The 24425-nt window shown below is 42.1% G+C and overlaps 1 protein-coding gene across 2 annotated transcripts in view; it reads right to left on the bottom strand.

The window, feature by feature from the left end:
- Positions 1-24425, bottom strand: part of LOC132869647 (thyrotropin-releasing hormone-degrading ectoenzyme-like) — a 520051-nt gene that overhangs the window by 426097 nt on the left and 69529 nt on the right. For both annotated transcript variants that reach the window (XM_060902939.1, XM_060902940.1), the window contains one exon: positions 11404-11530. In XM_060902939.1, the coding sequence (XP_060758922.1) occupies positions 11404-11530 (127 nt within the window). The remainder of the gene's footprint in view (positions 1-11403; positions 11531-24425) is intronic.

The raw sequence follows: 24425 nt of genomic DNA on the forward strand, positions 1-24425 counted from the left end.
TGGAAGTGGGCACGGTGGTTCAGATCCCCGACGCGCCAGAGGCCGCCCTCGATCGTGCCGGAGCGTATCGCATACCGGTGAGTATCCAAGGGGCTACATATCAGGCGTTGGTGGATTCTGGTTGTAATCAGACCTCAATTCGCCAAAGCCTGGTTCAAAACGAGGCATTGGGGGGAGCACAAGGGGTGAAGGTGTTGTGTGTGCATGGGGATGTTCACCGCTACCCTTTGGTGTCAGTCCACATTATTTTCAGAGGGGAAAAATTTATAGTGAAGGCGGCGGTTAATCCTCGCCTTACCAACTCTTTAATTTTGGGGACTGATTGGCCGGGATTTCGGGGTTTAATGACATGCCTAGTAAAGAGTGGGTCCTGCCATTTGACAGGGGGAGGTCCCGGTGTCGCTTTGGCAGGAGCAGCTGTCACAGTGCCGTCTACGTCATCTCCGCGTCAGGGTGAGGAGCCGCTGGCTCCTCCTCTCTCTATTGGGGAATCCCTCGCGGATTTCCCATTAGAGCAGTCGCGAGACTAGACTCTGTGGCATGCGTTTGACCAAGTGAGAGTAATCGATGGTCAAACGCTCCAGCCGAACGCCACCCCGTCCTTCCCCTACTTCGCGATTATGAAGGATAGATTATACCGAGTGACGCAGGACACTCAAACTAAAGAGCGAGTCACGCAGCTTTTAATTCCGAAGAGCTGCCGGGAATTGGTATTCCAGGCGGCTCACTTTAATCCCGTAGCTGGACACTTAGGGCAGGATAAAACACTAGCCTGAATAATGGCCCGATTCTATTGGCCGGGGATTCGCGGCGATATCCGTAGGTGGTGTACGGCATGCCGCGAATGCCAGTTAGTAAATCCAGCGGCCATTCCAAAAGCGCCTTTGCGCCCTCTTCCATTAATCGAGACCCCGTTTGAGAGAATTGGGATGGATCTCGTCGGGCCATTAGATCGGTCAGCACGAGGGTACCGCTTTATATTAGTTCTGGTGGACTATGCAATGCGATACCCGGAAGCAGTGCCTCTGCGCAATATCTCAGCACGCAGTATTGCAGAGGCGCTCTTCCGCGTCATCTCCCAAGTTGGAATCCCGAAAGAGATTCTGACTGATCAAGGCACTACGTTTATGTCACGAACACTGCGCGAACTGTATGGGTTATTGGGGATTAAGCCGATCCGCACCAGCATGTATCACCCACAAACGGACGGTTTAGTGGAACGGTTCAACCGCACCATCAAAAATATTATTAAAAAATCAGTAAGTGAGGACGCACGTAATTGGGATAAGTGGCTCGAGCCCTTGTTGTTCTCAGTGCGAGAGGTCCCCCAAGCCTCCACGGGGTTCTCCCCATTCGAATTATTATATGGGCGTAAGCCGCGCGGCATCCTAGACGTGCTGTGGGAAAATTGGGAGGAGGGACCTTCACAAAGCAAGAACGAAATTCAGTACGTTATGGACCTGCGCGCAAAACTCCACACGCTCACCCACCTAACTCAGGAGAATTTGCGGCAGGCCCAGGAATGGCAAGCCCGCCTGTACAACAAGGGTACGTTCCTTAGGGAGTTAACACAGGGAGATAAGGTACTCGTACTGTTGCCCACGTCGAGCTCCAAATTGATCGCCAAGTGGCAAGGACCCTTTGAGGTCACACGGCGAGTCGGGGACATCGACTATGAGGTGAGGCGAACGGACAGGGGTGGGGCGCTACAGATTTACCACCTCAATCTGCTTAAACTCTGGAACGAGGAGGTCCCCATGGCGTTGGTGTCGGTGGTTCCGGAGAAGGCGGAACTGGGGCCGGAGGTTCAAAAAGGGGCATTGGCGTCACGTACCTCTCCGGTCCCCTGTGGAGACCACCTCTCCCCGACCCAACTCATGGAGGTCGCCCAGTTGCAGACTGAGTTTTCGGATGTGTTCTCGCCCCTGCCCGGTCGCACTAACCTCATAGAGCACCACATAGAGACGCCCCCGGGGGTGGTAGTGCGTAGCCGCCCTTACAGGCTACCCGAACACAAAAAAAAGGTGGTTCGGGAAGAACTTGAGACTATGCTCGAAATGGGCATCGTCGAGGAGTCCCACAGTGACTGGAGCAGCCCGGTGGTCTTGGTACCCAAGGCCGACGGGTCGGTCCAGTTCTATGTGGACTATAGAAAAGTCAACGCGGTGTCTAAATTTGACGCGTACCCAATGCCTCGTATTGATGAGTTGCTCGATCGACTTGGCATGGCTTGCTTTTATTCGACACTGGATTTGACAAAGGGATATTGGCAGATCCCCTTGACTCCGCTATCCCGAGAAAAAATGGCCTTTTCCACACCGTTTGGTTTACACCAATTCGTCACACTTCCGTTTGGGCTGTTTGGGGCACCCGCGACGTTTCAGCAGCTGATGGATATAGTCCTCCGCCCCCACGCCACTTATGTGGCCGCGTATCTAGATGATATAATCATCTATAGTAATGACTGGCCGAGGCACCTGGAACATCTGAGGGCCGTCCTTAGGTCGCTGAGGCGAGCGGGGCTCACAGCCAACCCAAAGAAGTGTGCGATTGGGCGGGTGGAAGTACGGTATCTGGGCTTCCACTTGGGCAATGGGCAGGTGCATCCCCAAATTAATAAGACGGCAGCGATTGCGGCCTGCCCGAGGCCCAAGACCAAAAAGGGGGTGAGACAGTTCCTGGGGCTGGCTGGCTATTACCGTAGGTTTATACCTAATTATTCAGACGTCACCAGCCAGCTGACTGATCTCACTAAAAAGGGGGCACCAGATCCGGTCCAGTGGACGGAGCAATGCCAGCGGGCTTTTTCAGAGGTAAAGGCTGCACTGTGTGGGGGGCCACTTTTACACTTCCCTGACTTTTCTCTCCCCTTTGTGTTACAGACCGATGTGTCGGACAGAGGGCTGGGGGCAGTTTTGTCCCAGGAGGTGGAGGGGGAGGACCGCCCCATCCTCTACATCAGTAGGAAGCTGTCAGTGCGTGAGGGGCGCTACAGCACCATTGAAAAGGAGTGTCTGGCGATCAAGTGGGCGGTCCTCGCCCTCCGTTATTACCTGCTGGGGCGCCCTTTCACCCTCTGTTCGGACCACGCGCCCCTCCAGTGGCTCCACCGCATGAAAGATGCCAACGCGCGGCTCACCCATTGGTATCTGGCACTCCAACCCTTTAATTTCAAGGTGGTCCACAGGCTGGGGGCGCAGATGGTCATGGCGGACTTCCTCTCCCGTCAAGGGGGGGGGGGGGGGGGGGGGGGGGGAGTCGGCTGCAGGCCGGACGGCTGCCTGGCCTGAGTCGGGCGGTGGGGGTATGTGGCAGCGGGGGCGTGGTCAAGCGCCGGTCTGTGACAGGAGGGCGGAGTCAGGGAAGGTAAGTGGCAGAATCACTACACCTGAGAGCAATTAACCTGTGTTTGTGTGTGTCTTCCCAGTGACCACGCCCTATTTAAGGAGGGAGAGCGAGAGCAGAGGGTCTCTTTCCACAACCAGATAACCAGAATGTGTGTGCGTGCGTGCATGGCTGAGAGAGAAAGCTATTCCACTGAAAAGTGAAAATAAGAGTTTTTGCGAACTCAGTCTCTGTCCTGCCATCCTCTGTGCTCCACCCACATCTAGTGAACCTTTACAAAGTAATAATTGACTGTTTTTTTTTCTTTACTTAGTTGAGTGGTTCTTGACATAATATGGATTACTACAGTTGTCGAATAGGGCTATTTACTGTATTTTTATTATTTACTCTTTACTGGTTGATGGTGTCAAATGCATTAAGAAGGCAATAAATTCCATTTTTGACAAGACACACCTGTTAACTGAGAAGCATTCCAGGCACGGGCGATTGCTCTAAGACAACCAGGGAGGCTCAGCCTCCTCTAAAAATGCCCTTATAACTTTAATGTTTGCATGAGTTTTTCCCCCTCGTGACAGCGCAATGCAGCGCAGCCTCAGTGCACTTCAATGGCGTTTGGGAGCTATACGCTTTTCAATCTCAAAATGCAAGATGGTTATTGGACAAATACTGCGAAAACACCCGCCCACGGACTCCCAGCCTCAGTGAACTTCAATGGCATTTGGGAGCTATGCGCTTTTCAATCTCAAAATGCAAGACGGTTATTGGACAAATACTGCGAAAATGCCCACCTACGGACTCCGAGCCTCACATGGGAGGGACATGGCAGTTTCCGCGAGGAGACTGGCGATTGGTGAAAGCGGCCGGATATTTTCTTTGATTGACAGCTCGTTTCAACTATAGACAGGCAGCGGTGAATCTCAGTTCAGTCCCATGCGGATTCGCAAGTGCTGTGGTGTATTGTAAGAGATCAGCTTACATTTCGATTTCATTCATTACATACGGTTTCTACCAGCTTTTTTAGTTTGTATATATTTTCAGTGTAAATAAAGTGTAAATATAGTGTTGTCAAGTTTGCTATCTTAGTTCCAGAAATGTTGTTTATTTGAGTGACTGAACTTTGAACTTGAGGGGGCTAGTCAGCTAGCAAGAAAGCTGCGCACGGAGGCCAAGCATTGCTGATTTAATTTTGGCGAAGCCATTTGCCAGTCTTCCTTTCGAAGAAAAAATTAAAATTAAAGAGCAGGGTAGACCAACGCCTCAAACTGACTTGGTGAAAAAGGTAGGGAATAATACTCGTTCCTTCCAGCTCTCCTGGTACGAGAAAGTGAATTGGCTAACAGCAAGTGACCCACATCAACAACAGTAAATAGGCTACTTTAGTGATATGTCATGGATGGACCAAAAATATAGAATCTATTTAAAATGTTTACGCTGAGTATATTATATTGGAATATATATTTTTCTGGACATGAATTAAACACAGCTACAATTTGGAAAACATTTTTAAACAAAAACACAGCCGAGAACATTTCACACTACAGACCTGGATTAAAAGTGAAGGGTTATCAAAATTGTCAATAAAACATTTCTCAGTCAAAATAAGTAAAATATAGGGAAAGTGTCATTGAATGAAATGTGTGGCACCCAGCTCTACTGCTGAGGTTCCTGACAAAGAGCTGCTTTCAATAATGATCAATTTTTAAACAACATGCCACAATTTTAAAATATAAAATGTTAAAATATACCCCCCCCCCAACACCACCATCATGTATATTGGACAGTAGGCTAATGAGCCAAAAGAACCTGTTATTTCACAGCTTGTGATGCTGCCAACAATCAGCCAGATCAGAGGCAAGAGTATGGGCAAAATTGATGTTTTTTCTTTTAAAATCTGGAAATATCGTAACCGACCAGCCTCCCCTGTTTGAAAGACTACCAGCCACCACTGATTCCAGGTGACTACCTCATGAAGCTGGTTCAGATAATGCCAGTAGTGTGCAAAGCTGTTATCAAGGTAAATAGTGACGACTTTGAAGAATCTAAAAGATGAAACTTTTTTTTTTAACACTTTTTTGTTTACCATATAATTCCATATGTTCCATATGTTATTTCATAGTTTTGATGAGTTCAGTATTGTTCTACAATGTAGGAAAAAAATTTAAAAAAATAAAAACATCGAATTTGAAGGTGTTTCCAAACCTTTGACTGGTACTGTATATGTTACATTGGGACTTGATGGTAAATTAAATAAATAAATTAATTAATTAATTAATTTTATTCCTCATTTGCAAATAAATCAATTTGACAGTTTCAGCAACACAGACATGCATTTTCACAACATATCAAAATTATAATTTTGCTTGTTAAACAAATTATTTTCAGATTTGTTTTCTAACAAAAAGTGCAAGTAACAATAAAATAAAAATTAATAAAGAAAAAATAAACAGAACAGCTTCGTATTGGAGTCTTCTCAAGCTCCTTTAGCTGTAGAAAAAAGCAACAGACTAATATTGTAAACTAGGAAACTGCAGTAAACTTCCTTCCATTATCTGTAACCGCTTATCCTGTGCAGGGTCATGGGCAAGCTGGAGCCTATCCCAGCTGACTATGGGCAAGAGGTGGGGTACACCCTGGACAAATCGCCAGATCATCGCAGGGCTGACACATACAGACAAACAACCATTCACATCTACGGTCAATTTGGAGTCACCAATTAGCCTAACCTGCATGTCTTTGGACTCTGGGGGAAACCAGAGCACCCGGAGGAAACCCACGCAGACACAGGGAGAACATGCAAACTCCACACAGAAAGGCCCCCATCAGCCACTGGGCTCGAACCCAGAACCTTCTTGCTGTGAAGCAACAGTGCTAACCACTAAACCACCATGTTGCCTGCAGTAAACTTGTATCTTGTAAACTGTGGTAAACTTGTAATGTTCTGACCTATGAGCAATAGACCTATGTACTAACCTTCATAAAACATTTACATAGTACAAAAATACTGTAAAAAAAAAAAGCTGGCAGGAAATAAAATTTGTGTGTTATCAGCACCATTTTTGAACCATTGTTGTCAGTTCTGACATTTCTTAAGCATTTTTGCCAGTTTAGCCTATGCTGAACGGTAACATTTGAAAGTTTCTTTCCTCAGTGAAGAAAAGATGCACATCGCATTTCTTACAGAGGGTGGTGGTTGCACTGACTTTGCACAATTTGCAACGGCCATGCATATCACATTTCACAGACCAGTGGGCAAACTGGTCACTGCGAACATCCTCTGGAAGTCCAACACGAACTCTTTTGGGTGGTGATGGAGATGTGGCGTTGGGTGAAGAGCGACCCCTTTGATCATGCAAAATAATCAGGCTATTGGCAACCTCTGCCTGGAATCTTCTTTGATTCAGTGGCTTTTGGATATCAAGTAGCTTACAGTCACAGCGGTAGACCAACCATGATTAACAAGGTTTGCCAGAACAGGTAGTGATACTGCCTTCGCAACCTCATGTGGTACTTGTATCTTGCAACATATGCATCAAGGAGGTCTATCCCCCCATGAAAGAGTTGTTAGCTAAATTAACTGAGTTGTTCATTACCATTTTTTCTTACTGTGACAAGTGAAATTGTTAAAGTTATAAGCCAGATGTTACATGTATGTCACAACGATATTGTCGTAACTGGCTTTATATCAATTTGTTCAAGAAAGGTAACCAAAACTGCTTAAATGTAATATTAAACATTTTATTAAAGCTTAAGAATTCTTGAATGAGCCAAAACTCACCTTTAGTAACAAAAACCAAGCTTTTTAAAATTAGCTTGTTCAGCCACATGTGCCAACTAGGTACACCACCATTTTGGAAATGATGCCATGGCAACACAAATTCACACATTGTCACATGACTACACCAGGATGTTCAGTATATGCCACTTAGGGACTTCATGAGTTAAAGTCAAGCTGGATAAGCAACTTATTAGAACATTTAAAGAGTGTGTGACACCTGTGTCACCGTGGGTTCTTATGGGTTAAAAGTCAAATATTTTGCTCACATGCTCCTGCCTACCTATGTGTAATTGTAGGAAAGCTTTACAATCTCATCTCATTATCTCTAGCCGCTTTATCCTTCTACAGGGTCGCAGGCAAGCTGGAGCCTATCCCAGCTGACTACGGGCGAAAGGCGGGGTACACCCTGGACAAGTCGCCAGGTCATCACAGGGCTGACACATAGACACAGACAACCATTCACACTCACATTCACACCTACGCTCAATTTAGAGTCACCAGTTAGCCTAACCTGCATGTCTTTGGACTGTGGGGGAAACCGGAGCACCCGGAGGAAACCCACACGGACACGGGGAGAACATGCAAACTCCACACAGAAAGGCCCTCGCCGGCCCCGGGGCTCGAACCCAGGACCTTCTTGCTGTGAGGCGACAGCACTAACCACTACACCACCGTGCCGCCAGCTTTACAATGTTTACTCTTATTCACATTGGTTCATCTGGCTTGTTATTTAAGGCAGCCATGGACTGAAGTTTAGAGAAGCAGCCTTGGGCCCAAAGGGTTGCTGGTTCGATTCCTAGGACCAGCAAGAAAAACGTGAGGGGAGTTGAGTGATTGAACAGCATTTTCCCCTCCCTCTGTAGCATGGCTGAAATGCCTGTGAGCAAAGCATCTAACCCCTAACTGCTCCCTGCGTGCTGTAGCATAGCTGCCCACTGCTCTGGGTATGTACAGTATGTATGTGTGTGTGTTCACTGCTTCAGATGGGTTAATGCAGAGGAGGGATTTTGCTGTGCTTGAGTGAACATGTGACAAAGTCATCTTCTTCTTTTGTTTATATTATTTCATTTTAATGGAGTCAGATGACAATATGTTGATGTTTGATTGTGAATTGTAGTGTTAGTTCATCAGTGATGGTCTTTGATATGTGTTTGTAGCTGTTGATGGTGAATGGTGGTATTGGGGAATGTTAAGTTGTTGTGTACTCAGTTGAAGAAGTAGCAAAATATTTACCCACAGTGATAAAATGTAATCTCTGCATGATGAAAATAATAAAGTTTGGCAGCATGTTATCTGTATATGTTTAGCTGTCATACAAGTACTTGAGTTTTGTGAAAACGTTGACCTAAAATTACCAGCGGACAACTCAAAAAGGGAGAGAGAGAGAGAAAGAGAGAGAGAGAGAGAGAGAGAGAGAGAGAAACTCCCTCATATAATTAATAGGCTTTGTCCTGTTTGACAAGCCTGAACAAGACAAGTCTTTAGGCAATAAATCAATAGCATAACCTTAATGAAATAGCACTGTTAGAGACGTGGACTAAAGGCAAAGTGTTTGCTAAGGACATGGTCACACCTGAGGAGCATCCTGCAAATCAATACTGTCACACAGGAAGCAATCACACTAGATGTCATTATGTGACCACTTAAGTCAGTGATTACTGCTGTAAAAATACTTTAATCCTTTTCTACAGCAATCCTTACAGCAAAACATGAACACTAGACCCTTTTACAAAGTCTGTTTAAGGCGGGAATCTTACACCTTCTGTGTAAAACATCCGAATGCAAAAGCGGGTTTGTGTTTTTATGCTTCTGAGTCGGATCGATTGATGGTAACAGAGATGGTATTGACTTTAATGCAAAAGGGACAGCTGACATTGCGAAACAGGGGTGTGGAGTGTTTGACATTGGCATTTGTTTTTTACATTCTTCTTTCTGAGACCAGTGCAATTCAAACATCTCTGTCTTCTTACTTCACTTTACTTTCCCCTCCAACATATTTCACGAAGCCTTAATTTATCACATGTACACTCAAGCACAGACTTAAGCACAGCGAAATGTTTCCTCTACATTTAACCCATCTGAAGCATTGAACACACACATGCACGCACAAGTGAGCAATGAGAACACACACATGCCCAGAGCAGTGGGCAGCTATGCTACAGTGCCCGGGGAGCAGTTGGGGGTTAGGTGCCTCAGGCCATGGCTGCCCCATGTTAACCTAACATGCATGTCTTTGGACTGTGGGGGAAACCGGAGAAAACCCATGCAGACACGGGGAGAACATGCAAACTCCACACAGAAAGGCCTTCGTCGGCCACTGGGCTCAAATCCAGAAGCTTCTTGCTGTGAGGCGAGAGTGCTAACCATTACACCACCGTCTGATCACTGCACAACTTTTTTTTTTTGGGGGGGGAGGACCCATGGCCTAATGTTTAGGGAAGCAGCTTTGGGACCAAAAGGTCACCAGTTTGATTCCCTTGGCCAGCAGGAATAGCTGAAGTGCCCTTGAGCGAGGCACATAACCCCCAACTGCTCCCCAGGCTGCTCTGGGTATGTTGTATGTCGCTCTGGATAAGAGGGTCTACTAAATGCCTGTAATATAATGTAATGCAACTTTGCTTGCATTTGTAGAATGGTATAAATATGCATGGCTAACAAAATCATCTCAACACTCAGTTCACCCACCATTATTGTAATCCTATATCACCCTAGATGCAGATGCTTCGTTGTGTTATACGTCACGCCTCTGGTTGCAGAACGTTGGGGTTCTGTGTCAAAACACACACTGGTGTGGCTTTATTTGGTTCAGTGGAAACAACTAGAGAGGAAATATTAAATAGTCGTCTCTATGGCAATATTGCGGAATATCTGTGTAAATAGGGTTACCTCTGACAGTGTCTCTGCTCCTCTGTTCTTTGAGCGAGAGAAATGTCATCATCCTAATCAACTAAAAGTCATATCAGTATCCGAGAGGAGCTGTCAGGACCTTCTAGGCATTTCAAATGTTATATTTAATTTCTTTCATTTTTTCATAATGATAATTATTCTCGTCTAATTCTAATTCAGCCTCATTTTCTATCAAATTTGCTTCAGAAATGAAAGGGTTACTGTCCTGAAAACATTAAAGTAGAGTTATCCAATGAGATTTTTTTGTCTGTTTTCTCTCAGCTGAGAAGAGTTTCAAGCTGGCTCACTCATTGGTTAGGACGTCATTGTAGGGACAGAAGGCCATGACAGCGCATGTTTATGTAGGAAGTGACAGATGAATTAACCAATCAGATTTTGATTTATAGTGGAAGGAACCCAAAAAATTATCGCCCTAGGCCTCCTTAAAAGCCAATGCTAGCTTAACCACGAGTCAGTGCCGTCAGTGCAGCAGTGAAGTAACCTTCCAGCTGGTGTAGCATTGATCAGTAGTGTTAGCGAATACTAATAAAGCAGTCAAGCCAGTGCTACCGAGAACAAGTAGCACAGGCTAACGATGAAGAAACTAAATTTTCTGTCTCCAGACTCTTCTTCCACGCAGCTCACTATAGTATTTTTCACTCAGACTTAAGTATTCATTTCCCTGTGTAGTTGCTTTTAAAATCAACATTGACAGCTACACACAACAGAACTACCCGGCACCCTGCGGCTAATCCCTTGCAAAACCCTTTGCTCTGTTGCTTTTTTGCTGTATATGGCTAAGTTTTGGCTGAGCTGAAGTCCCAGCTCTAATAGTAACAGTTTGTCATTGATCAGTACAAATTATTTATTTCAGACAGGAAAGCTGTAGATCATTCTTTTTGTGCTGTCTTTGTTAGTTCTAGTAGCTCACACTCCAGCCATACCAGGGTGTTATTTAGAAGCATGAAAACCACCAGCCTTTTTCTTATCTCTGGGAGGGGGAAAAGCGAATGAAGCATTTAACAACTGATGTGAGAAACTTAGTCTGATTAGTTCTGTGAGGTTAAACAAGAAGTCAGTGGGCTGGCAGTGGGAGGACAGGGTATTGTAGAAAGAGTTGTGTGGAGAAGGCACCAAAGACTTGAATATGATGGCTGAATTTAAATGATCACATCAAACACACAGATATCCACCTGTATGAAACATCGTAGGACGTTGGCTACTTACACACAAAACCACTCAGACACTTAAACACAGATATGGCTCTGAGTAAACCTGATCCACATGGACACCACACAAGCACACACAGATCACACACCAACATATAAAACTCTACATAATACTGCTGTCAAATAGCAAAGAAACAAGTCATCTCCCTCATACAGAGTCAGGCTTACCTAGTTTGGGCAGGGAGTATTTTACTTTGAAATAATTCTGGTAGAAGTTGAGAAGCCTTTTGGTGATCTGCAGGGCATAATCTCCTGATCCGCTCTGAATGGCATCAGGTCGGGCATACAGCCGGATCTGTCATAAAAAATTTAAAAAAAGCAAAAATAAGCACACAAATGAGAAGTGATGAGATGTTCAGGAAAGCTGTAACCTAATGTGTAATGTAGTTAAATTACTGCTAAGTTAAGATCACTGAATTTTGGGCAGGGTTTCATGCACAGATATAAATGTGAGAAATTTCAGATCACTGCACTCCAAAAAAACCAACCAACCAACCAAACAAACAAACAAACAAACAAACAAACAAACAAACAAAAAAACCTTAATTTCTCTGATATTTCTCTTCATTGGGTTGCTTTTAATCAAATATAAGACTACTAAACCTATTTCTATATACAGTGGTATACAAAAGTTTGGGCACCCCTGGTCAAAATTGCTGTTACTGTGAACAGTTAAGCAAGTTGAAGATGAAATGATCTCCAAAAGGCATAAAGTTAAAGATGACTCATTCCCTTTATATTTTAAGCAAAAACAATTTTTTTTTAATTTTCATCATTTACATTTTCAAAATGACAAAAAAGAAAAAGCAAAGGTTTGGGCACCCTGCATGGTTAGTACCTAGTAACACCCCCTTTGGCAAGTATCACAACTTGTAAACACTTTTTGTAGCCAGCTAATGATCTTTCAGTTCTTACCTGGGGGATTTTCACACATTCATCCTTGCAAAAGGCTTCCAGTTCTACAAGTTTTTTGGGCTGTCTTGCATGCACTACTCTTTTGAGATCTGTCCACAGATTTTCAATGATGTTTAGGTCAGGGGACTGTGAGGGCATCGGCGTCGCCAGGGGTATTTTACTGGGGCACGTGCCCCAGTATAGATCTGTAGTGCCCCAGTAAAAAAAATCCAGTGACGAAACGCTCTGAATTTTAAACTTGGGAATAGCTGCAATTTAATTAATTCATAACGTGGGGTAGGCTAACCGATGCGCGAAGAAGACCATCTACAATGCTTTTACATTGGTAGTTTTGGCTGGCCTCGCGCACACTAAGCAATGTGAAAAAAGTGTGCGCGTGACATGAGTAACATCTTGGTTGCTATGGGGACCGCAGACTCCAGCAGCCCTCAGATGCAATGAAATTCAGAGCAGGGGAAACCATCTCTCCGTGTTTTTCAACTGTTTACAGGTTAGTAGACAGTAATTCCACTGTCATTTTTGTAACACACACACACACACACACACACAGTGGTGCTTTTAGAGGCTTTTGGATTGTGTTTAGAGATGTTCAATGCTGAAAATGCGTGTGCTTACAAAGATATGTTTGGTGATTTAAAAGGTATCAAGTGTGAATACTGTTGGCCATTAAGTACTCTTGGTTGAGTTTAAAAACTCGGCGGTGTTGTATTGTATGTTAATATGTTCTTTTACAATATTACCAACAGTATAAGTATTACATTGCTATTATCACAAATGTTGCAAATATTCATACTGTTATTATTAAATGATTGACCTGGATTCAGTGTCCTCGTAATCATTTTGAGTTTTACAGCTCTAGTGACTAGTTTTAAGCAGGCCGTTTCTAAATATAAATATCAATATATAAATATATATTACATAAAATATAATATATATTACATAAAATGTAATATATATTATATAAAAAATATAAATATAAATATAAATATAGTGCAAAATTTTTAGCTCGCGCGCTTCGCATACATTTCCTGTGCCCCTTTTGTGCCCCAGTATGGTCTTGGGTCTAGTGACGCCCCTGTGTGAGGGCCATGGCAAAACTTTCAGCTTGGGCCTCTTGAGGTATTCCATTGTAGATTTTGAGGTGTGTTTTGGATCATCGTCTTATTGTAGGACCCATCCTCTTTTTAACTTCAACTTTTTTTTACAGATGGTGTGATGTTTGCTTCCAGAATTTGCTGGTATTTATTCGAATCCATGCTTCCCTCGACCAATGAAATGTGCCCTGGGCCACTGGCTGCAACACAACCCCAAAACATGATCGATCCACAGCCATGCTTCAGAGTTGGAGAGGTATTCTTTTCCTGGAATTTGGCACCCTTTTTTCTCCAAACATACCTTTGCACATTGTGGCCAAAAAGTTCTATTTTGATTTCATCAGTCCACAGGACTTGTTTCCAAAATGCATCAGGCTTATTTAGATGTTCGTTTGCAAACTTCAGACGCTGAATTTTGTGGCTAGAACGCAGGAAAGGTTTTCTTCTGATGACTCTTCCATGAAGGTCATATTTGTTCAGGCGTTGCTGCATAGTAGAACAGTGCACCACCACTCCAGGGTCTACTAAATCTTTCTGAAGGTCTTTTGCAGTCAAACAGGGGTTTTTATTTGCCTTTCTAGCAATCCAACAAGCAGTTCTTTCAGAAAGTTTTCTTCATCTTCCAGACCTCACCTTGATCTCCACTGTTTCTGTCAACTGCCATTTCTTAATAACATTATGATCTGAGGAAACAGCTACCTGAAAACACTTTGCTATGTTCTTGTAGCTTTCTCCTGCTTTGAGAGCATCAATTATTTTATTATTCAGAATGCGAGGGAGTTGCTTAGAAGAGCCCATGGCTGTTGATTTTAGGGACAAGTTTGAGGAGTCAGAGAATTTATACAGCTTTGAAATCTGCATCATCTGACCTTTCCAAACGAAGAATTTGAACAAGCTACAGCTCAAAAAGCTAATTAAGGTCTGGAACCTTGGTAAAAGTTACCTGAGAACTCAAATGTATTGGGGTGCCCAAACTTTCGCATGGTGTTCCTTTTCTTTTTTCACTCTCCAATTGTACAAAACAAAAATAATACACAAATCTTGCAGAAAACGCTGAAAAGAAATGCGTCGTCTTTACCTTTATGCCTTTTGGTGATCAGTTCATCTTCTGCTCACTTAACTATTCACAGTAACAGACATTTTCAGTAAGGGTGCCCAAACTTTTGCATGCCACTGTATGTATTTTACTTTTTTTGAGCTTGAAATTGTCTTATTCTTTTGGCAGATAATTTAGCTCATTTTAAGAGTTAATTTTTCAAAAGAAGCAAATCATCTGCCAATAGAATAATGCAATTTCATGCTAGAAATCAGCAAATGTATCTAGAAATAGGCTTAATAGTCTTCTATTTGTTATAACAATCGCATATTGAGATTTAGTAAATTATATTTCCTTTATTCAAGATATCTTTACTTGTTAAGGTGTTTCTATGGGCAATGTGAATAGTGTTGGTGACGTTCCTGAGGAGCATCTGTTGACAACATTCTTCATGATTATAATGCAAGTATCCCTCACTACTCAGTAACGTAAAGTTGATTTCAAACTGGTATTCTGACAGGAAAAAAGATTCATACAGACATACAACCATTTGAAATAGCTACCCTTCTTGGATCTTAAGCATTACAACATTGGATGCATTCTTCATAGTGCTGGTGTGATAATGCTAAAATAATAATCACACTTAGTTTGCTTCATACTGATACAACGTGTCATTTTCTCATACAAGTGTTAAATATAAACATAATTACTCTATCCACATTCATTGGATATGAGCAATCGCACACTCTGATTGGCTACTCTATTACTGGGATATCAGTTCATATATCATGAGTAGCGAAAAACAAAATGGCGGAACATGTTGCTGAACCAACCGAGGACAAAATAAAAACTCTACTCAAAAACAAACCCCCTCCAAAATACGAAAAAAGCAACAAAATATGGAATAAAAGTATTTGATGGAATGTATCTTTTTTATTTTTCAAAAATTATTATAGCATTTTTCACAAATTGCTACTGTCATTTTGCCCGTTTGTTTACATTCTAAGCAGAAATTATTTTGTTGGACGTTTTGTATAAAGTTTTTATTTATTGAATTTTCAAAAAAATAAAAATGCTCTGTATCTCAGGCTACGTTTACATTAGACCGTATCTGTCTCGTTTTCTTCGCGGATGCACTGTCCGTTTACATTAAACCGCCTGGAAATGCCGGGAAACGGGAATCCGCCAGCATCCACGTATTCAATCCAGATCGTGTCAGCTCCGGTGCTGTGTAAACATTCAGAATACACGGATACGCTGTGCTGAGCTCTAGCTGGCGTCTCATTGGACAACGTCACTGTGACATCCACCTTCCTGATTCGCTGGCGCTGGTCATGTGACGCGACTGCTGAAAAACGGCGTGGACTTCCGCCTTGTATCACCTTTCATTAAAGAGTATAAAAGTATGAAAATACTGCAAATACTGATGCAAATACTGCCCACTGTGTAGTTATGATTGTCTTTAGGCTTGCCATCCTTCCACTTGCAAGTGGTAAGTGATATGCGCTGGGATCACACACACAGCAGCTCAGTCCCGAATCACAGCTTGTTCACTTCACTCGCGTGCTCTGTGAGCTGCGCAGGGCCGGAGTGCGCACCCTCCAGAGGGCACTCGCTGTTCAGGGCGGAGTGATTTGGAGCGCAGGATGCCTGCGGAGCCGAGCGTATCCGTGTATTGGTATTGCTGTGTGCACGCAAATCGTGTATTGGTGTTGCTGTGTGCACACTAATCGTTTTAAAAACGTTAATCTGATGATCCGCTGATATGGTCTAATGTAAACATGGGCTCAAAATCCATTGAATGTGGGTACATGTCTGTGAAGGTTCTCAGTCATCCAGGTCATCATAAACCGTAGGTGCTAAAGAAGGCAACTGGACTTGTTTGAAATCCTTGAAGACGTTTCACCTCTCATCCAAAAGGCTTCTTCAGTTCTATCTGACTAGTGGGGAGTTCCAGGTATTTATCCTCTAGTGGACCAAAAGCAACCCTAAGGAGATTCATTGAGGTCACATGGGTCATTGACCCTCTCAGTCGTCCTGTAGATGTTAGGTTTACTGGAGGCCAGGTGTGAATGGTGCTCGCAGCCTAGAGGGTTGTTAGGGTGATCTGTAGGTCGTTGGCTCTCTCTGCAATCATGTGAGTCATTGAAGTCAGTTGAGTCTTGGTGAGGATGTGGTCTGAGGTGGTGTTTACATTAGACCGTATCAGCGGATCATCAGATTAACGTTTTTAAAACGATTCGCGTGCACACAGCAATGCCAATACACGATTCGCGTGCACACAACAACGCCAATACACGGATACGCTTGGCTCCGCAGGCATCCTGCGCTCCAAATCACTCCGCCCTGAACAGCGAGTGCCCTCTGGAGGGTGCGCACTCCGGCCCTGCGCAGCTCACAGAGCGCGCGAGTGAAGCGCATGAGCAGTTATTTGGGACAAATAGCAGGAAGTGAAGTTCACGCCGTTTTTCAGCAGTCGCGTCACATGACCAATGTGGCATGACCAACGCCAGCGAATCAGGAAGGTGGATGTCACAGTGACGTTGTCCAATGACGACGTCAGCTAGAGCTCAGCACAGCGTATCCTCGTTCTTCAATGTTTACACAGCACCGGATCAGATACATAATGGATTGAATACGTGGGCCCTGGCGGATTCAAGTTGTTCCACCTGTGGAGTCGTTTCCCGGCGTTTTAATGTGAACGGACAGTGCATCCGCGACAAAAACAATACGGATACGGTCTAATGTAAACACCACCTGAGACACCACTTATCAGCTACATACAATGTAGTCCTTGGCACACATCCCAGAAAACTGAATATACATCCACATCCAGATCACCCTAACGACCCTCTACACAGCAAAATCCCCAGTGTTGAATTAACACCCAGAGTGTTGATTTAACACCCTACTGTGTTTATATAGGTCCAATTGGACACAAATTAACTCTGAAAGTGTTAATTCAACACTGAGGAATTTGCTGTGTAGGCTGCTAACACCGTTCACACCCAGCCTCCAGTAAACCTAACACCTACAGGACGACTGAGAGGGTCAATGACCCATGTGACCTCAACGAATCTCCTTAGGGTTGCTTTTGGTCCACTAGAGGATAAATACCTGGAACTCCCTACTAATGAGACAGAACTGAAGAAGCCTTTCGGATGAGAGGTGAAACATCTTCAAGAATTTCAAGCAAGTCCAGTTGCCTTCTTTAGCACCTACGGTTTATAGAATAAAACAGTTATTCCACTCAATCTCATCATACATGGCTTATAGTCATTTTGGCGCTACATGCCTCATCGACTATCGGCTCATATACGACTCGATTTCGTGGAATAACTGTTAAATATTCATTGTCATGGTAGTGCCAAATACAGTGCAGAACTACACTACCCATCAGCCCCAGCATGTCACATGACCAACTAACACACCTCACTGATCACCTACAACTGTTCACCTAATTAGCATCACTATTTAAGTTCTAGATTCTGTGTATCTCCATGTCCAGATTTTGTTGTTGTTGCATATCACTTTGCCCTCACTGTGGTCATGCTATTGCCATGTGTATGTAGCGCTTCTTTTCTGTTTCTTGGTATCCTGTGTGCACTTAAACACTCATCAGCATTTGCATCTGCTTCCAGTATTAAAACCAGGCATTCATGCATTTTTTTTCTTGAATAACCAATTTATCCTGGTCAGGGCAAGAACAATTCACGCCTAGAGGAATTTTAGAGTCAATAAGGAAACCCAAAAACCAGTAGGATACCAATGGGAAGAACATGCAAAATTCAAATGCAACAGAGACAGTAAGCTGAGCTCAGGGTTGAACCAGAAAGCCTGGAGCTACAATTGACTGAGGAGTTTGCTATTTATTATTGCACACCAATATTGTAGTCAATTATGTTTAACAGGTTAAGTGAAAACCAAGATTCCTATTAACATAATTGTCTAGCACTTACATTTTCCTAATTTTCCCAAGAAAATAAGTCCCCAATGGTCCTCAGTACTGCTTAATAACTTCAGTACAATTTTAAAACAGAATTTAAAGAGTTGGTCTGAACATAAAGAAGGAGGCAGCAAATGTATCTTGTCTCCATGGTAACTGAATTATCTAGAACATAATATTATCTTTAAAATATCTGACCTGTGATGTGATAACTGAATCCACTGATACTGATGTCCAGCTAATATTTTCACATGGAAGGCAAGGAAAAGTATTTAGTAAACTAAATATGTACTTCATTTAACTACAGTCAGGTCCATAAGTATTTGGACAGTGATGTAATTTTCATTATTTTGCCCCTGTACACCACCACAATGAATTTGATATCAAGTCATCAAGATGTGTCTGAAGTATAGACTTTCAGCTTTCAAGGAGTTTAACAGCTTTCAAGGAGTTTAACAAAACTATTGCATTAACTGGTTAGGAATTACAGCCTTTTTTACATAGTACTTCCATTTTTAACAGACTCAAAAGCAATTGGACAGACTAGCAGAATTAACAGTTATTCCACAAGATCGAGCCGTACATGAGCTGATAGCTATAAGCCATATACAGTACGATGACATTGAGTGGAATAATTATTTTATTCTATCCACATTCACTGGATTTTGAGAAACAGAGCATTTTTTGTTTCCATTTTTTGCAAATTCGATAAATAAAAACTTTATACAAAACATCTGACAAAATAATTTCCGTTTAGAATGTAAACAAACCAGCAAAATGACAGTAGCAATTTGTGAAAAAATGCTATAATAATAATTCTTGAAAAATAGAAAAATGTTCTTACCATCAAATACTTTAATTCTATATTTTGTTGCAGGTTTTTTATTTTTAATTTTTTTTATTTCATCCTTGGTTGGTTCAGCAACACTCTCCGCCATTTTGTTTTTCACTACTCACGGTATATGAGCTGATATCCTAGTAGTAGAGTAGCCAATCAGAGTGCACGATTGCTCATATTCAGTGAATGTGGATAGAATAATTATAAATATGAGCATCATACCCAACTGTATGTGTGGTATTTTAAACCTTGCAGTAATTTTCATAAATAAAATAAAGCAATAGATGTTGAGGAGAAAAAAATAGAAGTAAAAGAGAGAAAGTGAAAGAATATGAGAATATGGCACTTTGCTTGAGATGCACTCCTGCTGTAAAAATAATCACTCCACTTGATGAGCCAACAATGTTTGTTTTTCTCATTCAGAAAAAGACACACATCAGCCTCAGCTAATCGAGTGGTGCGTTTCAGCCATGTAAAAGAAAGTTTCATGTGCTTATAATAACACACTTGTACAGCCACCAGCAAAGAAAATAATATTATTTCAGTGATCTTTAAGTTATATGCTTTTACTTTGCATGCTCGTACTTTAGGAATTCACTTCTTTGAGTGATTTTTTTTTTTTTTATCAAAACTTGATTCTTGTTTAGCTGCAATATTTTGAAAGAAAGAAAGAAAGAAAGAAAGAAAGAAAGAAAGAAAGAAAGAAAGAAAGAAAGCATAATAAAACAATATGAATGTTATTTTATATGGATATTATTTACATACAGCATGTCATTAACATATTGTGTGTTTCAATGGACAAATGAATGTTGTCAGATTAATTAACTGTTATTTAGAGTCAGAAAATAATAAATTTACAAGGATTTGTTTGTTTGTTTATTTGCAGGAAGAAGGCTTGTCATGGGACTAAATGGGTTAAATGGTCTAGAATAGACAGTATCTGGGCCAGAGGGTTGTCTGCTGTTGACTGGAAGCTAATGACACTAAACAAAGCTTTTAGCATCTCATTGTTCATGGACAAGTCGAATAGAATGAAGTGTGTTCATGTCACCAAGACAGAATCCAACCCACACACAGGAAGAAAGAATTCTTAAGGGTCCTGAATCACACAACCTGCACTGACAAATAATGGAACCAAACAGAAAAAGCCCAGAGACCCTTAAATATTTGAGCTGTTCAACAAAATTAGATACCACAGGCACATGTCTGTAGCATGGGTCTATAGCACGTCTACCTAACGGCTCCAAATCCGTATGCAATATAGCATTTAATTTGTAACTATAAATGAAGATCTAGAAGCTCTCTTATTTAATGGAAACACTTTTATTTAATGACTTTGTTCCCCACAGATTTGCTTCTAAGTCTTAGGTGATTTTCACACTTTCACAGTGGTCCTTTCAGACAGAACTTTAACATGATTAGTGCAGTCTGAACACTGTTTTCAAATGGAACTAATCCCTTGTCCAATCAAAAATAGTGGTTTGAAGTTTGCGTCAACTAAACACCGATGTGGTCTATATCAGGTGTGGAGGCTATTTGAGCTTGGCGTCAAGTAACGTGGTTCAATTTGTCACCTGATTTCCTGAGCACCTGTGCAGGCACTTACTAAGTACTTTGCAAGTATTCATGTACAATGACATGCCTTACACTAAAAAAAAAAAACCCTATTCTTTGCTGTTCGATGTTATTGAGTGTTTGTACCACTTCAATAACTTCAAATGAAAACTTCAAAAAATTCAAATGAATGAACCTAGTGGCTAATATTTTGTAAACTTGCATGCATAAATATAATATAAGGAACTATGTTAAAATAGTTTTTCATTAGGTAAAGGAGTAGATCTGGATGGTCCTCAGGCATAGAGTGTGTTGGTACACTGAGATGTATGGATGCTGTCAACCTCCCACTGTCACACATTCACTCGGGTTTGTTGAAGGTGTAGTGGCTGGCTGGTTTATGTCCTGGGGCGCCCTCATGTCTATGTTACCTTCTGGCTCTCCCCTTTAGTTATGCTGTCATAGTTAGTCTTGTCAGAGTCCCTGCTTGCACTCAGCGCAAAATGTATACTGTTCTTACTCATTAGGTGACATTGGGTATACCGAACAACCTGTGCTTTCTCTCTCTCTATTTCCTCTGTCTATCTCTCTCTCTGTCAAGTTGCATGTCAATCCTGAGACACCAGTGGTGCTGACCTCTTCTGCTCCTCAGATCTGCCTGACCCATCCTGATGCCCTACTTCTGGCTGGAGTCTCATCATGGAGAGTGGCCCCATATGGACAGTCGAAAGCCGCATTTGGAAGATGCTCTGGCCCCTTACAGTAGGGCTGTGCGATATGGGAAAAAATGAATATCCCGATACATTTTCTCCATTTCACGATATACGATATATATCTCGATATATTTAAATCTCCTCTAAAGGACCCCATGAAATCTAACTTTTACTCTTTACTGTTTTCACTACAATCCCTGCAGATTAAATAACATTCTTGGTTAACTTTACAGGTGGTTTTCAACAACACATTTTAATTTTTCATGTTAGTGATTAATCACAATGGAGTTGAAATAAGACTATTTTTATTCAACAAAGATGTGGCACAAACTGCAAAAACAATCTTGAAAATTGCAACAAAGGGGCAACACAATACAGAGCTGCTCAGAGCTCAAACCAATAAAGTGCAGCTCAACACTGAGAGAGACATTTAGCCTAAATAAGAAAAGTGCTCTTTCATTAAATTATTTTAAAAAATAGATCTCCAAGCTATTAACCTGACTACTGAGAACCACTGGAACATTCACAATAGAGAGAGAGATTGAGGGAGAGAAGAGAGAGATCTGCAAAACATCATTTTTCTCTTTGCACACTTTTGAACTGAATGTTTTCTGGCTCTGCCTCTCAGATGTGTATAATTCCGGTATTGCCTTCTCTGTAAAATGTCTGCGACCAGGCAACTCATGTTTGGGATCGAGTGTGTTTAGTAATTTTTGGAAGCCTGGTTTTTCCACTATACTAATTGGGATCATGTCTTCGGCAATGACGTTAGTGATTGCATCCGTTATAGCTCGCCATCTCTGACTCGTTTACTCATATGGGGTGGCTTTGGAGAACGAGGCTGCTAGGGTCATTTGTTTAGCTCGTGGGGGGTTTTAGCTCGTGGGCAAGTAGTTGGGAGTTTAAGAGACTCTTCATACTGTACCGGGTGAGTTTCAGGTGATGGAACATATTTGTAGTGCTGCTGCCTTTCGTGATGACAGGTTGTTTTTTTTTTTGCACACTTTACAAACTGGCATTTGCTGTTCCACGTCCTCCTCGCGATATTCAAAAAATGCCAGTTGACTGACCCCTTACTAGTTCTTTTAGGAAGTAATTTGTCGCTGAAATTGACAGAGCTTACACGGTAGCCTATGCAACACCAGCGATTGCACGAACTGAGTCAGTGCTGTAAACCGGAACCAGGAAATCTTCCCGCCGGCAGTGTTGCCAGATACTGCTAACGTTTTCCAGCCCAAAATATGTTCAAAACTCGCCAAAATGCACTTAAAACCGCCCAATCTGGCAATACAACCGAAACTAGAAAATCTTCCCGGAAGTTCCTTTCAGCACCAAGATGTCACCCGGGATTGGCTGGCGAGTGCGTGACGTTATTGTTTTCTTTACCCTTAGGCAGCCTCTCACGTTACTGCCTGAGGGACAGGGAGAAAACCACCGGGAAAGGTTTTAAACAAACACAAGTCGGAAGATGACCATAAAATGCTCGATAGTTACGATATAATAATTTTATGTATCGCACACAGAATTTTCGAGATATATCGAGTATATTCGATATATCGCACAGCCCTACCTTACAGTAATGCTTTTATGGCTGAGGACTACAGTTAACTTGCTAACTTTAGGACTGCAGTTGTCATGAACAGTTTTGCACTCAAGTCTCCATCAATGAACAGTTGAGATCTTCAATAAAACAGACTTCATGTTAAAACTGTAATGATTTTCCTGGTTACACAGTTATACTTTGTGACTATATAGGACACAGTTATAGAAGTGAGTTATTTATAATCACGCTATCTGTTATCACCCAAATGAGGATGGGTTCCCTTTTGAGTCTGGTTCCTCTCAAGGTTTCTTCCTCATGTCATCTGAGGGAGTTTTTCCTTGCCACTGTCACCACAGGCTTGATCATTGGGGATAAATTAGGGATAAAATTAGCTCATGTTTAAAATCTTTAATTTTTTGTAAAGCTGCTTTGCGACAATGCCTATTGTTAAAAGCGCTATACATATAAACTTGACTTGACTATATAACTGATCCATGATTTAGAAAGAATTCTTCAGTGTAAATTCTATTGGCCTCAAGCATGATGTTAACTAACTTCAGGTTTATTTTGTTACAATAGTACCTCTTACATATACACCCACTGGCCACTTTGATAGGAACACTTGTACCGTATACAGACGACTCCTAAAGTATTGGAACAGCAAGGCCAATTATTTTGGCCTTTTTTCCTTGATATACTTAATTCACTTGGGTTTGATATCAAAAGATGGACATGAGACAATATATCAGAATGTCAGCTTTCATTTCTGATGTTGTGGAAAGTGGCTAGTAAGTGTATATTCTCACATATTGAACAATTTGCTGGACTCCACACATTTTTTAGTGTTTAACCTTTGCATTTCTTTTGACCTCATTACATGCTAATGACACTTTTCAAAAGGAAGAATGTAAAATGCACTTTTTGTGTTTATGTCTTCAACACCAAACCAGATGTGTTGTAGAGTGATGCACACAACCGGTTTATCAGCTTGTAATAGCAATGTGCCTCAATTCTCATTAGTGAAATGCCCCATTGTCCTATGAGATCTCTGCAGAGGAGGAACCTTGTACTTAAAAGCTAGTGGAAAGTACTTTGGAAATAAACAAAGAGGAGAAAGTGAATCAAATGTGCCCATTACAGCCAAGCCACCCAAACAAACTGATGACTGAGGCCCTGTCCACACGGCAACGGATTCAGGTGAATCTGATAAAATTGTTTATCGTTTCGGCCTGGCGTCCACACGGCACCGGCATTTTGGGTGCCCCAAAACGAAATCTTTTGAGAACGGGTTCCAGAGTGGAAAAATCTGGCAACAGCACCATTGTGAAGTCGTCTGGATGAGTAAAACGGATTTGTTTACGATGACATCACAACCACATGTGCTTCATGCCGGGTAGAAGTGTAACGAACTCGATGCGAGTTGTCAACAAATCCTATAACTTGGTTCATGAAACGCGCTTACAAAATATTTTCACTGTGAATATTTATTGTGTAATGATGCAAAGTGAGAGAGAGAGAGAGAGAGAGAGAGAGAGAATAGCCCTTAGGGCA

Source organism: Neoarius graeffei, chromosome 21 (genome assembly GCF_027579695.1).
Source record: "Neoarius graeffei isolate fNeoGra1 chromosome 21, fNeoGra1.pri, whole genome shotgun sequence".
In the NCBI taxonomy this organism is placed as follows: domain Eukaryota; kingdom Metazoa; phylum Chordata; class Actinopteri; order Siluriformes; family Ariidae; genus Neoarius; species Neoarius graeffei.